Consider the following 14,673-nt stretch of genomic DNA (forward strand, 5'->3'; position numbering starts at 1 on the left):
TGCCCTAAAGACTACGGTGTCTGAGTATGAATCAACACGAGACTGACAAACTGGCCCTTGCCTTTGTGTTGTACTTCTCCCTCGAGGAGAAATAATTGAGGACCCTTCTCTAAACTGTTCTCCATATTACACCTGTATGCAACTCTGGAACAGATCACCAGGCGTTCTCCTCAGACTGTCCACAAACTCTCTGATCCCTGATATCCAATACAGCGATTTATATTCCCCTCCCCGTTTCCTACTTCCCAACCAATGGCACCTTCCCATTTTCCCTCCGTTTTCAGCTGGGCTCTGCACCCCGAGACACTCGATATGGTGGAGCAACCCAGATTTTCTCTGAAACTTGGCAAAAGCTATCTGCTGGAAACAAAAAGAAACAAAGAGTAGAAAACCGGCTCCCAGCTCATTAACAAACCCATTTTCAGTCATCCACGTACTCCCAGCGCCCTCCATCCCTCCATCTCTTCATCCCGTTCTCCTATTTTTATGGCCATTTTATTTTACTCCCATTGCTGTAAACCCAAATGAGCTTGCAGGGCGGAATTTTAAAAGCTAAGCACCTTTTTTTTTCTTCAACTGTGTGTAGTTTTAAAACCCTCACCTCTCCTTCCCTTTAACCCCTCCCTCCGTGTCCTTCTCATTTTATACAAGTGTGCTGCACATTATCGTTATAATTTTCGTTCCCACGAGAGAGCAGAGCTTCGGCAGAGTTGTAAGGTTTCTTTTTTCTCCCCCCCCCCCCAAAGTGTGTGTGGAAATAATGATGGTAATGGCTTGCAGCTGAGGAGAGAGAGTTGTGAATGACATTATGATTGTGGTGCAATTATCAAGAGCATGAAAGTGGACTATCCGTCGCTGTAATTACAGCTGACTCAAATAACAAATCAATAATAACAACAATAAGGATAATAACAATTGCAATAATAAGGATAATAGTAATAATGAGGCATACCCTGTAGGAATCAGACACTACAAAGCATTCTGGCATCCCAGGACCTCTGGACGGGTCTTCGTTCACCAAAAAGGTTTCAGTGGCCTGAAATGTAATATAAAAGTCACACACACACACACACACACCATCAGTTAAACTATACACATTATTCTTTCTTAATCATGATCATATTTAACATTATTAGCAACAGTGCTATTTTAATAACAAAGACATGTTCTATGCATCTTTTAGATTATGTGCATCATATATCGAACCATTTCCTTTGGTCCAAAAATTGTTAAACAATGACACAATTTTTTACGCAGCTAGAGATGACAGTTCATGCAAAAAGCAATAAAACCCTAAGCAACAACATTTGTATTTATCCATCTCCCGATACCGAACCCAAGAAACCGCTTGAAAAATGCAGACAATACGCAGAGTCCTACAATTATTATCTTGTAGTTAGCGACAAAGATATTTCCCTGTATTATTTCGTTACACAGTGCTGTCGCGTGCTAGCATTACTAAACAGCCAGGCCGAATAGAGCCACCCAGCTAATGAGACATTGCAGTGTAAGCAGGCTTTATGCTGTACAGTCCAGGTGCTGAGTGGGCTTCTGTGATCTCTCTCAGTGGGTTCCCCAATACCTCCTCAATGCCACTCTGTATACTGTGCACAGCCTGATCAGAGATCCCGACTGGTCCTGGTCCACACCTGCTGACTTTCCCAATATAGCCGTGACTTATTCGGCCCCCAGCGTTCACACAGCAGGCCCTTTCTCCCTGCATGGCCGCCAAGGTAGTCTGTGTTTTCCCTGAGTGTCAACCGCATTCATGCCAGTTCATTTGTATGCCGAGGAAGAGACTGGCTGGGGCCAAGGGGCTGAATAAGCTCCCCTTCCCATTTTAGTCATTAGCGGAATAACATTAAATCAGGCGGCAAAGCAGGGAGTAAAGTCATGGCCAGGGTATAAACTGCATATCAGGATGTAAAGCCCAGGAGCACTGCACTCAAACAGACCAGTCTAACATAGAGACATGGAGACACACACACACACATCAGAAAAGTTGGGACATTTTTGTAAAATAAAACTAGAAGAAGAATTTTGTTAATTTCTCATTAAAAATGCATTCAGCTGATGGTTTTGCACAGAAAAGATTAAAAATAAATAGTTTGATGCCTTTGAAGCTCGGACAGAGGCATGTTTATTAGCATTTCTTTTTAATGACATTTTTTAGATGTTTGGGAATTGAGGATACTATCTGTTTCGCAATTAGATTTCTTTCATATTCTCATATTCATACACATTCATTTCACATTCTTGCTTAATACCAGACTTTAGTTGCAATGATTCTTATCTTCAGGATGGACCCTACGTCTTCATTAAGAGACAGCTCTGGACAGTACTCGGGCAAATCAAGCACATCCACATGGTGTCTACAAAGCTGTTCAAGAAGCATGTTCAGAGTAAGGCTTTGCACTTCCCAGAAAATATGTCACTTTGATGGCAGCATGTATTTCTCGAAAACCGCTAATTATGCCTCCACATCATTGGTACAGTCACATATTTGTAAGTCTTTCCTGTAGTGGGTGCTGCTGCCCCCAAATCATAACAGATACATGGACCCTTCAGACCACAGAATGTTTCCGCTGTTGTTCAAATCACCTGAGATAACTGATATATGGCTTTCTCTTTGAGCAACAGAGATTCAGCTTGCATTGCTTTATGCAGTGGTGGACTGTGTTAAGTGACGAGTGTTTTACATTTGAGCCCATGTGGCTAAATGTATTATTGTAGCATGACAGTTTCTCTGGCTATGCCATAGGACGGCTCAATATTTGTGCATTCAACAGTTTTGCCTTGTCCTACACAGAATGAGATTTCTGTGGATTCCCTGAAGCTTTCCACAATGTTATTTGTTATGGATGCACCGATTATTATTTTTTTAGGCCGATATGATAACTGATAATTAGCACCTTGGAGTCGCTAATACCGATAATAACTGAATATTTTATCTTTTTGTAATTAAAGCAAATTCACATTGAATTAAACCAAAACAAATTCCTGTTGTCAAAGGACTTGTTATTTTCTTCAGCATTTGTTCATTTCTGTACTTCTTAATTCTATTCTTTATTAGTTGTAGTTAAGGGTGGGTGATATGGCAAATGTACATTATCCTGATTTTTTTTTTTTTTTCAGAATCACAATCTCAATTTTATCATGATTCTTTTTCTCATTGGTTTTTAACCTCTTAATACTCCAGGTATGTTTTTTCCATTTTCTGTCTGAAATTACAGATCTTAAGGCAGTGAATAAACTAGAGGTGATGTTGTGAAGTAGTGTTCCTGAAAATCTTTCAAAATTTTCAATTCAGAAGATATCGAAATTAATATTTAGCAGTCAAAATATGTTCAAAACAACAAAACACTTTAGGCACTTTTCTAAATTTTCTTTCTTTGGAATCTTCAAAGACCCTAACCTCTCCATAAGGAAAATGATTAATTTTACTGCAGAAAAATAATTGTATTATCTAAGTTTAATGGCAACATTTTACATTTTACCTTCCTTAAGTAACTAATCTCATGCACCTCTCCAAATGGCTTTTACCCCTCACCAAAAGGGGAAACAGTTCTGATTCACCTAGATTTATTCTGATATTTAGTCCTGTTTCTAACCCAATGATCTTCCCCAGAGGTGCTGGAAGGAGGGAGCTTTCCCTGATTGGCTGTAGACTGAGGCCACCTCCCTCACTCCCCTCCTGTGTTTAAATGGTCTCAGTAGAGAAAGGGCAGACAGTGAAAGGGACCTAAGCTTTGAAAACGTATTTATTGTTTTGATTGTTGTTTATTTTGATTGCTTTGGCAATATAAAATTGTCTGCACGGTCTGTCACGGGCGCACCTGTTCTCTGAAGAAACTGTGAAAAACGTCCACACGGCACACAATTTACAGGATATATCATGCATCACTATTATATTTTGTAGAGAATATCTATGACTCTGTGAAAGAATCTTGCCTTGAGAACTATTGTGTGCACAAACTGATGATCCATCTTTGTTGAAAAGGTCAGTCTTTATATATTCTAAAAATAGCTGGGACTGGGTAATGTTTACCACTGTGTTTCCTCACCTACTTAATGTTTTAAAAACATTTTGGAACAGAGGAGACCAGTTGCTGTAGTTTTGAAAGTGAAATGTTTTTCATTCTTGCTAGATACAGAATTTCAGCTGAGGGTCACCTTTATATTGGGTCTGTCCAAAAACCTAGTGAGCTGTCTACACAGAGAGAATTTTACATCATAGTGTGTGCGCTCCCAACACGTAGGCTGTCCTAATGCTTAGATCCCTCATTGTGCTGCCTTCTGAGTTATCTTAATCTGGCTGAATTTTAAGGCAGCATCGAACCGTTCCTCTGCCACGAAGGCAATCCCATGATGCAATGCAAACACAACTCCCAATTAAAGTAATTAAAATCACAATAAAGATGAGAAGACTAGAATCCATTGTGTTGAAATGCTGAAGCGATGCTAGCAGCTGCGGTTAATAAACACCGGTTCCGTGCAGTGGGTAGAAATAAGCTGTGACACAAACGCTCTCAATAATCTGCCTCATGAAGACAGACATCTGTTAGAATGCTGCCTACGTAAACAACTGTCTACATAGTCAATGCATACATACTATGCATCTGAACTAGTAAGGCACCTGTTTATCACATGTTTAGTGCTATGCTGTTGTAATCCATGCAGAATGTGGAATTGCCTTGCCCAAAAAAAGACGTCTGGATGGTAGTATGCTGTTCCAGAACCCGTATAACTCCTTCAGCATTAACAGTGTCTTTGTGGATGTGAAAGTCACTCATGCCACTAATGCACCAACATAACATCACAAATACTGATTTTGAACTTGCCTATTATTCCCTCTTTAGCCCAGAGGATGTGGAATCCATGATTTCCAAAAAGAATTTTAAATTTTCATTTAGTTGGACCACAGGGCACTTTTCTACTTTGCCTCAGTCTGTTTTAAATGAGCTCAGGCCCAGAGTAGTCTGCTATGTTTCTGGATCCTGTTTGTATATGGTCTCTTTGCATGACAGAGTTTAACTTGCATTTGTGGATGCAGCAACAATCTTTGTTTATAGACAATGGTTTTGGGAATAGATTCTGAGCCCATGCAGTGATTTCCACTAGAGAAACAGGTCTGTTTTTAATTCAGTGCCACCTTAGAGCCTGAAGACCACAGCGAGCCAATATTGGTTTTGGGCCTTGTCCCTTATATGCAGAGATTTCTCTAGATTCTGTTGAATCCTTTAATGATATTTATGTACCATAGACAATGAAATCCTTTATTGATCCTTTAGAATTTGTTTTGTGCAGTTTTTCACAGTGATGAACCCCTCCACATTATTATTTTCTGAAGGACTCAGCTACTTTTAAACACAAAAATGTCACTGACCTGTTGTCAACTTTAATCTGGAACCAACTGTTTTGGAATGCGCTGCTGCCATCAAACTCAAAACTGGGCATGTATTTTTCAGAAAGCATTTGGAATATTGTCTTTGTACTGTTTTTAATTAAATATTTGATTCAAATTATTTGCACATCATTGCATTTTTTTAATTATTTTTTTTTACATTTTGCACATTTTCTAGAAACGTGTTTTGTATGTTCCTCACTTGTTATCGATTATGATTTGCCTCTCAGAGTAAACTGAAGTCAAATTAATGCGGTATAAGTAATTGGTCTGAGGTCAGCAGTCCTTATTAAAGCATACACCCAGTCTCTCTCTCCTATACAACACCCTCAGCAGCAATAAGCTAAGAACAGAACACCACTGTGAACTTAAGAAGCCAGGTAATGTGCATTTGATTTGAACTTGAGCATGCACACCCATATAAAAATGTTTAGCCCTCTGCCATACACACTTGTATAAAAATACACACAACATTAAAATAACTGACATGCGCACAGGCACACACACACAAACACACACAGCACTATAATAAGTCCCAGACACTGGCTAACCGAGCTGTCGCTCCAACACAAGCTATTCATATCCACAGCAATGAGCGGTTACATGGCCTTTCCCTTTTTCTCTCGCTAGCCCTCTTCAACCTCAGAATGTCTAAACATGCCTTAGAAGGCCAAACTGATTCAGCTGCCCTGGTATAACACTGACGCACATCTCTGTTACACTACAGCATATCGCAATACTCTGCAGTCCAAAAGAGCTGAGCCATGTGTGTACAAATGGTTCTACGGCCTTTCAGAGTTTGACTTACAGAATAACATTATAAGCCCTAATCTCAGCTGTGACTATCTTAGTTTAATCCTAGAACGTTTTGATGGAGACCACAAACCATATTTTCAGAGATAATCGAAATGTTGTGTTACATCTTGCTGTGCATGCCCTTAATTTGCTTTTGAAGAAGAATTATGATGAAAATAAACATTTGAATGATTTTCCATTGACCTGATTTAACTAATCTTGCAAAACAACACATGTTCTTGTTCTGCAGATTTACAGCTGCAGCAAAGTGTTACACATAGCTAACAAGTAGTGAAGGCTAATTTCCACCAATTAGCAAGATGCAAATTGCCAAATTTATTACCGTTTCCTTTAGAACTGCATGAACTGAGGTGTACTAAATCATTAGTTTTCTGATTTCATGCACATTTCCCCAAATATCAAAAATACAAAGACACTTTGTGTCTTTCAAAAAGACACTTTCCATATAACAAATGAACCCTCTAATGCACACTGTTTGATGGTGCATGATCAAAATCATTGAACATCATATAGTTTTATAGCCTAAGGGCAATGTTCTCTGACAATGGTCTGAAATCACAGACAGAATTACAAATTTTTTTAAAAATCATAAAATTCATATCATTTTTTAGAAATTGTCAACAAAAATCACCAAACATATGTAGTGTGTGATCATATTTGGTACATCAGGCAAAGTGAAACGTCAAAAAGCATGTCTTCTCTGCTGTGATACAGAAGTTCGCCTTCCAGTGTCAACAAAATCACAAGAACGGTAACAGCTTCATATATATTTCCTATTTTTTTATGCTGTTCATTCATTAATTTCTTTCATTTATTTATTCATTCACTCATTTTCTATAAACAATTCATCCTGTTCTTTGTCGTGGTGAGTCCAGAACCATCCCATAATCATTAGATGCAGTGCAGGAACACACCCTGCACAGAGTGTGAGTCAATCACAATGCACCACACACACTCTCAGTCAATTACACACTCACACTTATGGACACCGTTGAACAGCCAATCCACCTACAACTGTGTGTCTTTGGATTGTGAAAAGAAACCAGAGGAAACCCACGCAGACACAGGGAGAACACCCACTCATCACACTCTTCACAGACAGGGACTGGAGGTGGGGGATTTAACCCACAACCCCAGAACCCTGGAGCTGGGTGACAGTGACACAACCTGTTGCAATCTGCTGTATAAAATTCCATTTCTACTCAAAACCTCGGCACTATTCCACTCCTCACTGTCACTGTCCTCTCTGAGATGAGAGTTACCCAACATGCCGATCCTGCTCTTTCCTTCTGTAGATGAGTCTTGTATTTGTTTTTGTCAATATGTGGTAAAAGGCGTTTTAAAAAATGAACACAAATTTAGAGCTTATATGATTAGCAAAGACAACCCTGAGGATGAATGTGATTGCACAGCGCTGCCCGAGAAATCGAAAAGAAAACAGAATTCCTGAACAAAAAATAAACAAATAAAACCTGGCACAATGCCTCTCCACAGCTTCTTACACACAATTAGATGTTTTAAATTATTTATCAAATATTCTTACTTTCCTCTCTCAGGTGCTCCTTTGAGCATGTGTCAGATAAAAGTCCTGCCAAACGATGAATGAAGAGTCATGCCTTATTCGATTGGTTGCATGCCACTTTTTTTGCCTGAGGTCGATACTGTGCCGTAGAGGGTTAAGTATCTTGGACCATTTGCCCACTACAGTTATTGCCATATACTAAAAAATCAAAAATTACAAGCCATACGCTGTGGGTGTATTGATGTGACACTGCCTCTACACAGTAAATGGCGATTAAAATATAAAATATACACATTTATTCAACATATATTTTACAGTCATGGCCATGGTTCCTAATAATAAGAAAAAAGCAATAATAAGTGGATTTTTGTAAATTTGAAAGTTCAAAGCGTCCTACACCCCACCACAATCAAGAACAGAACCAGCGTCGATGCTTTTATACAGTAACAGATAAAGTTACTGTATAAAATAAAACTAAATTACTAAGTTTCTGACAATTGACAATATTCAACACAGCGTACTGATCATTCACTGGATTTTCTCGTGATGTTTTGAAAATTCCTGTGAAGGAAAATGATTGCAAAAATGAACAACACTAGTGCTGATGGAGAGAACTGTTCATTTGTGCTCATCTTTTGGAAAATGCCTTTTCTTTAGAACGCAGATAGTCACAGTCCTGTCACAACATCTGTTTTTGTGGTCGACATTTTGTCCCAGAAAAACCTTCAATAATATTTATATGATATTACTGTCATTGTAAGACCATTCTGAGCCACTGATGTAATGATAACATAACAGAGTAACCACTTTAAAGAGTAACTAACTTTTAACAAAGACAAATCTATTGAGAATATTCAGTCATTGGAATATAATTTTTTTAAACATCCTAAATAAATAAAACTTTAATAAAATAAAACCAATCTTTTCAAACAAATAGAAATAACTGACAGTGAGATTAGCTAAAATATTTGTGACGTTCATTCTTATGTAAACAAACATGCAAGTAACCCCAATGGAAACTACTGAGGTCAGCAAAAGTGGTTAAGGAAATATCCGTATATTGTACGATAAATTGATAAAGTGATAATTGTCACAGGCCTAGTCACAGTGTTTTATTATGATGCACTGTAATAAACCTATTAAATACACTTTCACAAATCAACATTCTGAGGCGTAATTCACTAATTATAGTAAGAAACAGCCTGTCTATTGTGTCAGTAATCATATGGACAATCCATCTGACGTCATTTTTGGCAGTTGTGCTATTATATAAATGTGTGCTTTCCATTTTGCTGATTGGGTTCTCCTGCTTGAAACAGTATGGATCATCTGTGCTTGAAAATGTATAGAAATTCATCAACTCTATTTTTTTATGCTTTTTTTAATGCAGGATACAAGATACTACCTGACAGTCATTATATAATGGTTATTTTTATCTGCACTGAATTTTTCATTCATCTGATTTATTTAAAAAGCCTTTTAGCTAGAGTCAGATTGACATTATGGTAGACCAGTTTTCTCAAAAGATGTTTCATTACAGGACAATGGACAGTCATATTGAAAGACTATAAGCCTCTCTCTCTCTCTCTCGATTGCCTTCACACTTAAAAGGGGCATCGTTTGTTTGAGTCTGTGCTGATTGTTTGATGTAGTTCCCTGTAGCACTGGCCTGCTTTTCCCTCTCAGTAGATTTTTGTGGAACACAGTATCAATTATATATAGCACCCTTTTCTACATATATGCAACATATGCCCGATCCATATGGCCAGCCCAGAGCAAAAAAAATTAAAATCTTAATTAACATTTTAGCAGCAACAAAGTCATATTCAAAGGCCCAGTGACCTAAATGAGTATATAGAAAGAGCCTGGTGATTAATAGCAGCTGATAATAATGCAGAAGTGTGCTCCTCAGATCTCCTAAAGTTGCACTGTTATTGGGGATTTAACAGTTGCAGGCAACGTAGTTCCCAAAAAAAGAATGGTGGATGATGGTAATCTTCCTCCTTTTTAAGTATGCTTGCTCATTCTCTCTCTCCCTCTAACATACAGATTCACATTAAACAGAACGTATGTGGATTAAAGCATGGTCCATTTGGCACTCGGTCCCAGCACTGGATAAATCACAACACATCCGTTATTGCAAAACCCACTCATCTAGTCACAAATCCTTCACCACAATGCTCATGCCACACATCACAAAACCCCCCTGAGACCAGAAATGACTCTTTATTTCTCTGACAACAATTCTTCCTCTTTCTTGGGAATAGTCTCATATTATTGTCAAGTTCATCACGATCATCATCAACTCAGAAACAATCAGCGACATGCTGTGTTCTTCTTGAGCTCTTTGCAGAAAGCGCATTTGCTGTGGGTCACTGGGAATACAGAGGATCTCTACGTACCCATTAACTCTCTCCAAACCTGGCTAATATGGCAAACACATCAAAGAAAAAAGGGGGGAGACAGACTTGTTTGTTAAAAATGGCAGGGGGAAAAAATATATGAAAGGAGAAATGTACGCCGTGTGAACGTCTGCCAGGGCCACTTCAGGGAAAAATGCTGGAAAATGTGATATTTCATACCTGCATCTCTGGAGGAGAGGGGGAGAGGAAAACGAGTGGAGGGGGGATATAATAGCAAAAGAACAGGGGAGGTGTAGGTGGGAGACTGCTTATTGTTTGTTGGCAAGGCTGCTGGGGCTGTAGATGCTGCTACAATTGCTTTCTTTATAGGCATTGTGGCCTAACGTAACGGTAATTTCCTATCATGAGTTATTATGTTAGATAAATAAACTGCATTGGATGCATAAAGGCTCTCGCAGAAACCTGTTTCATTTAGACTTGTTTATTCATTTCTTTAGGTGCCTTGCCAGTGTACTGCCACCTTAACGCAGCAACAAGTGAAAACGTGATAACTTTTTATGTGCCAGAGAACGGCCTTAGCTTTATGGCTCAATGGCCAAGGGTATTATATTCATTACCCAGGAACACAAGGTTAGTGCTGGGGAATTAATGCAATGCATAAATGCACCATAGAGGGCGCAAACAGGGCCTACACTTCCTTTGGGTGTGACTGTAACCACATAACGTTAGACACAAATGGAGAAATGCAGATCTTACAGAGTTCAAACTGCATAATATACTTTTACCCTATTTTAAATGTTACTTCCATGTACTCAGACTCTGATTTGATGAAGAACTGTACTTTACACAACTGATAATACCTCTAACTGAAATTGGAAACAGTTCTACTGCACGGCGGAGTAGCTCTGAAACACTATTTTAGCTACAGATGGCATCTTCATATTTCTGTAGCATCCATATATTAAAGTGAATGACATGTAGACTTTATTAAGTTCCCACACATTCAGAGGAGATATGAACGTAGAGTGAGGCTGTTTGATGACTGTATATGCGGCGGTGCCAGCTTGAAGCTCACTCTGACACGCGTCCAATACTACAATAGCTGTCAGCTTTCAACTATCAAAAGTTTGTAGCTTCAATTGTTGTTTGGAAACAAGTAATTAAAGGCAGCTCAGTCCTCGATTTTAAAGGAAAGACGTTAATCCCAAGCGGAGCCGAGCACTGAATATATTCCCTCACTTCCTTTAAGAGTGGCCTATTTGGGCCGGTGCCATTTCTAAAAGCAAGTAAACAAATAATTATCCATATTAATGTGCTGATATACAGGCCCGCCTGGAAATCATCTGCAGCTTCAAGGTTAGATCTCATCAGCAAACCGGGCCGAATGTGGGCGATCCAATCACTCCAGACAGATCAGGAGCCAAGCGACACATTGTCAGTTCAAGGTCATTATGGCTTCAAGACACTGCAGCCCTGGCATTTTCATTTGACATTTTGTATTAATTGGAAATAGCATGATTCACACTGTTCTAAATGAAAGAATTTTGGTCAATCTTCTGTCAACTTTGACCTCCAAAATCTGGATGCCTCTTTAGATATTTCAACATGGAGGCAACAATTAGTCCCAAGGGTCTGGGCATTAGCACAAATGCTCTTCCTCACATATACTCCTCTAGCGTATGGGAATTTTTATAAGAAGAATTCAAGTGGTTTTTTTGGTTATAGAAACAAACATATCTTGCATCAGTTGACTACATTTTGGAGATAAGTTATTCTATCTCTACATTGTTAAGAAGATAACGATTCTGCAGTACTTTGGAATTAAATAAAAATATATTACTGGAATGCCATTTCATTCGTTTTATAATGTAACGTATTTAAAGTTATGGTTAGAAATATTAAGACCATGTTATTTCACCTTTGTATGTATTGTATTTGGTGCTTTATGGAGAAAACGTATTTTGGATGGTCTTCACTAGGACAAAGCTAATTTTACAAAACAGGTCTAGCTTTTATTTGAATCCTTTAGTTATGTACGGATATGGGAATCCATGCCAGTGTTTATAATATATTCTATCTACAAATATGTCACTCCCAATATTAATGCCATTACATAATCTTTAATGCAATGTTGAAATGGTCTGAAGTCACACGACACAAATTAGTAACATTTCTAAAAGCCTGACATTTTAATGCAGAAACACAGCATTCCGACGTCATCAAATACTGGTCTGAAATATCTGTCAAATCAAAGAACAAGCTCAATGCAATTTTTAAAATATGTATTTGTTAATACAATTATTATATAATTGTTCAACCCTAGATAAAGGCCTAAAGGGTTTCTGTTTGGGTACAGTATTTAGCACAGTAATAAATGTCAGTAGGGAATTCCCCACAAAGACAGGAATACAAATATTAGTAAGTGTGTGTGTAAGTGTGTGTGTGTGGCCACAGCTCTCTATAAGTGTTTAACAGCTAATAAATATCCTCAATAAAAAAAGATCAATGCAAACCAGCGTGTGACAGACATGCTGCAGAAACGTTGGGACTGACAGGTCTGAATGAATGAATGGCACCCAGCGCTATTGTCCCTTTAATAAAAAGTCTCCAGCACACGCAGCTTTGTTGCCTTTTGACAGAGCAGAGGTGGGCGGTCACTGGCACCCCGGGCCTTTCAGCTACGGCAGGCTTCATGTGCCACACTCCCAGTGCAAATAATGGCAAGTGCATGAGGCACATTAGCCCACATGATAGTGCTGAGGATGGAGAGGTAACAGTAAACACAGCAAGTAAAACTACCAAGAGACAAGTCACAGCCCAGAGAGAACACCACATTTAAAAGACCATTTAACACCAACACACACCAATATGAGCACATTCGGGTAAGAGAAGAGGGAAGTGATACTGGGCCATGAAGCTCCAACCAGAGGAGGTTAAGAACTAGCACTGTTCTCAAACTTATTACAGGGATCCACCCAAAAGACACCACTGTCCTCTAAACTACACGACTCTACTAAAACTGATCAGAAGGATTCACATTTAACAAAAAAATATTTTTTAGAAGAAACAGAGAAAAAAAAAACTGATAATGTGATGACTCTATATGAGGTTTTTCTACCTGTTTTTACCAAAGCAGCTTTGTAAACATAATATAAAAATACTGTTTCCCCTGGATTAGCACTGAAGAGAAATATAAATAGTATTGTTATTGTTATAAATATTATCCCAATTAAAATTAACCCAGCATTGTGTAAATATTCAGTTCAAAAACATTTAATAAAAATTCAAAATTATTGGTCCAATCTCAAAGTGCTTCCCAATGACCTGCTGATACCGATACGACTCCGATATCATCGCATACCCTCAACAATAAATTAGCCTACAACTCCACCGAGTCACCACGGTATTTTCACTCAGTCACACGGCTAAACCTGAACGGAGTTCAAATGAGAAATCCGAGAGAGTTTAGGAACAAAGTGCGAAGCTTTCTCGGTTGGTGGAGTTTTGCAGAGTTAGCGAGCAACGTTTCCTCACAGGGTCTGAGGTAAACTAACGGCTGCCTTGGTTATGCTAACGATTTCGACCTCCTCGCTCGCGAACCTGTTTCAAACCGCAGGGAGAGAAGAGGGTAAAGTGGTAAAACTGTTGATTTACACACAGCACGTACCATTGTGGAGCGGGGAAGAGTGCCAACAGTCTCTCAAAGACCCATTTTTCCTCCTTCCGAAAAAAAGTTTACCCTCGGAAAAAAAAGAAGAGAAGTAGCAGTGGAGGAGAGGAGAGAGGGAACGCGCGCTCACTTTTCTCTCTTTTCTGTCTTTCTTTGCCGCTACCAAGAGGGAGACCAGCTTTTTTTTATCGCGTGACGACGAGCATTTTTTTTTTTTGTATTTTGCTTTTTATTTCCTAATTTCTGAAAACGTTAAATATTAGAAATGATCTCCAGGTGAAGAGAAAACTGTCCGAGCCGGAGTGGCTTCCCCGCGACCTCCGAGAGTGAGAGTGTGTGAGAGAGAGAAAAAAAAAGACGAGAAACAGAGAGAGTAGCGGCCCGTGCTGCTCCCTCAGTCCGCTCTGAGGTGAGTGTTTCTCGGCTAGCGGCTCTGCTCGGCGCCCGCGAGCTCGAGGACCCAACTTTTCAGCTTCTGTCGGAGACTCTTCAGGCGGCCTGGAGCTTCGACTGCGGCTCCATCGCTTCTTCCTCTCCCACTCCTACTCCTTCTTCTTCTCCTTCGCCGACGTTAGGGGAAAGAGCAGTAAGGAACAGCGAACGACGGAGCGAATTTGAGCGAGATGAAGCGCAGTGAGAGTGAGAGAGTGTTCGGGGGCCAGAATAAAAGAAACAGCAGAGAGAAAGCGGGCGAGCGAGCGGTGAATTATTAATCAGCGGTCTGTGCGGTGGTTGGAGGGCAGCTGGGGGGCTTTAGAGGGAATTAAAGACGGGCATGGAGTGCAGCACGGACGGCAGAGGGATTAACCATGCACCGGCAATAACATGGCACAGAGAGAGAGGGAGAGGGAGAGGGAGGGTAAAGAGAGAGAGAGAGAGGGGGGAGAGAGATGTGTGT

General features: G+C 39.5%; 1 protein-coding gene across 7 annotated transcripts in view; it reads right to left on the reverse strand.

Annotated features, from left to right (window-relative positions):
• nfixb (nuclear factor I/Xb) overlaps window positions 1–14,583 on the reverse strand; it is a 159,009-nt gene extending 144,426 nt beyond the window's left edge. For 3 of the 7 annotated variants that reach the window (XM_066641789.1, XM_066641786.1, XM_066641787.1), the window contains exons 1-2: window positions 13,773–14,580; window positions 953–1,036 (exon numbers count right to left, since the gene is read on the reverse strand). In XM_066641789.1, coding sequence (XP_066497886.1) covers window positions 953–1,036; window positions 13,773–13,775 — 87 coding nt within the window. In that variant the 5' untranslated portion in view covers window positions 13,776–14,580. Of the gene's footprint in view, window positions 1–952; window positions 1,037–13,772 lie in introns of all 7 variants that reach the window. The other 4 variants (XM_066641784.1, XM_066641788.1, XM_066641780.1 and 1 more) reach the window with 4 other exon arrangements.
• Window positions 14,584–14,673: the final 90 nt, after the last annotated feature.

Source organism: Hoplias malabaricus, chromosome 13 (genome assembly GCF_029633855.1).
Source record: "Hoplias malabaricus isolate fHopMal1 chromosome 13, fHopMal1.hap1, whole genome shotgun sequence".
NCBI lineage: Eukaryota > Metazoa > Chordata > Actinopteri > Characiformes > Erythrinidae > Hoplias > Hoplias malabaricus.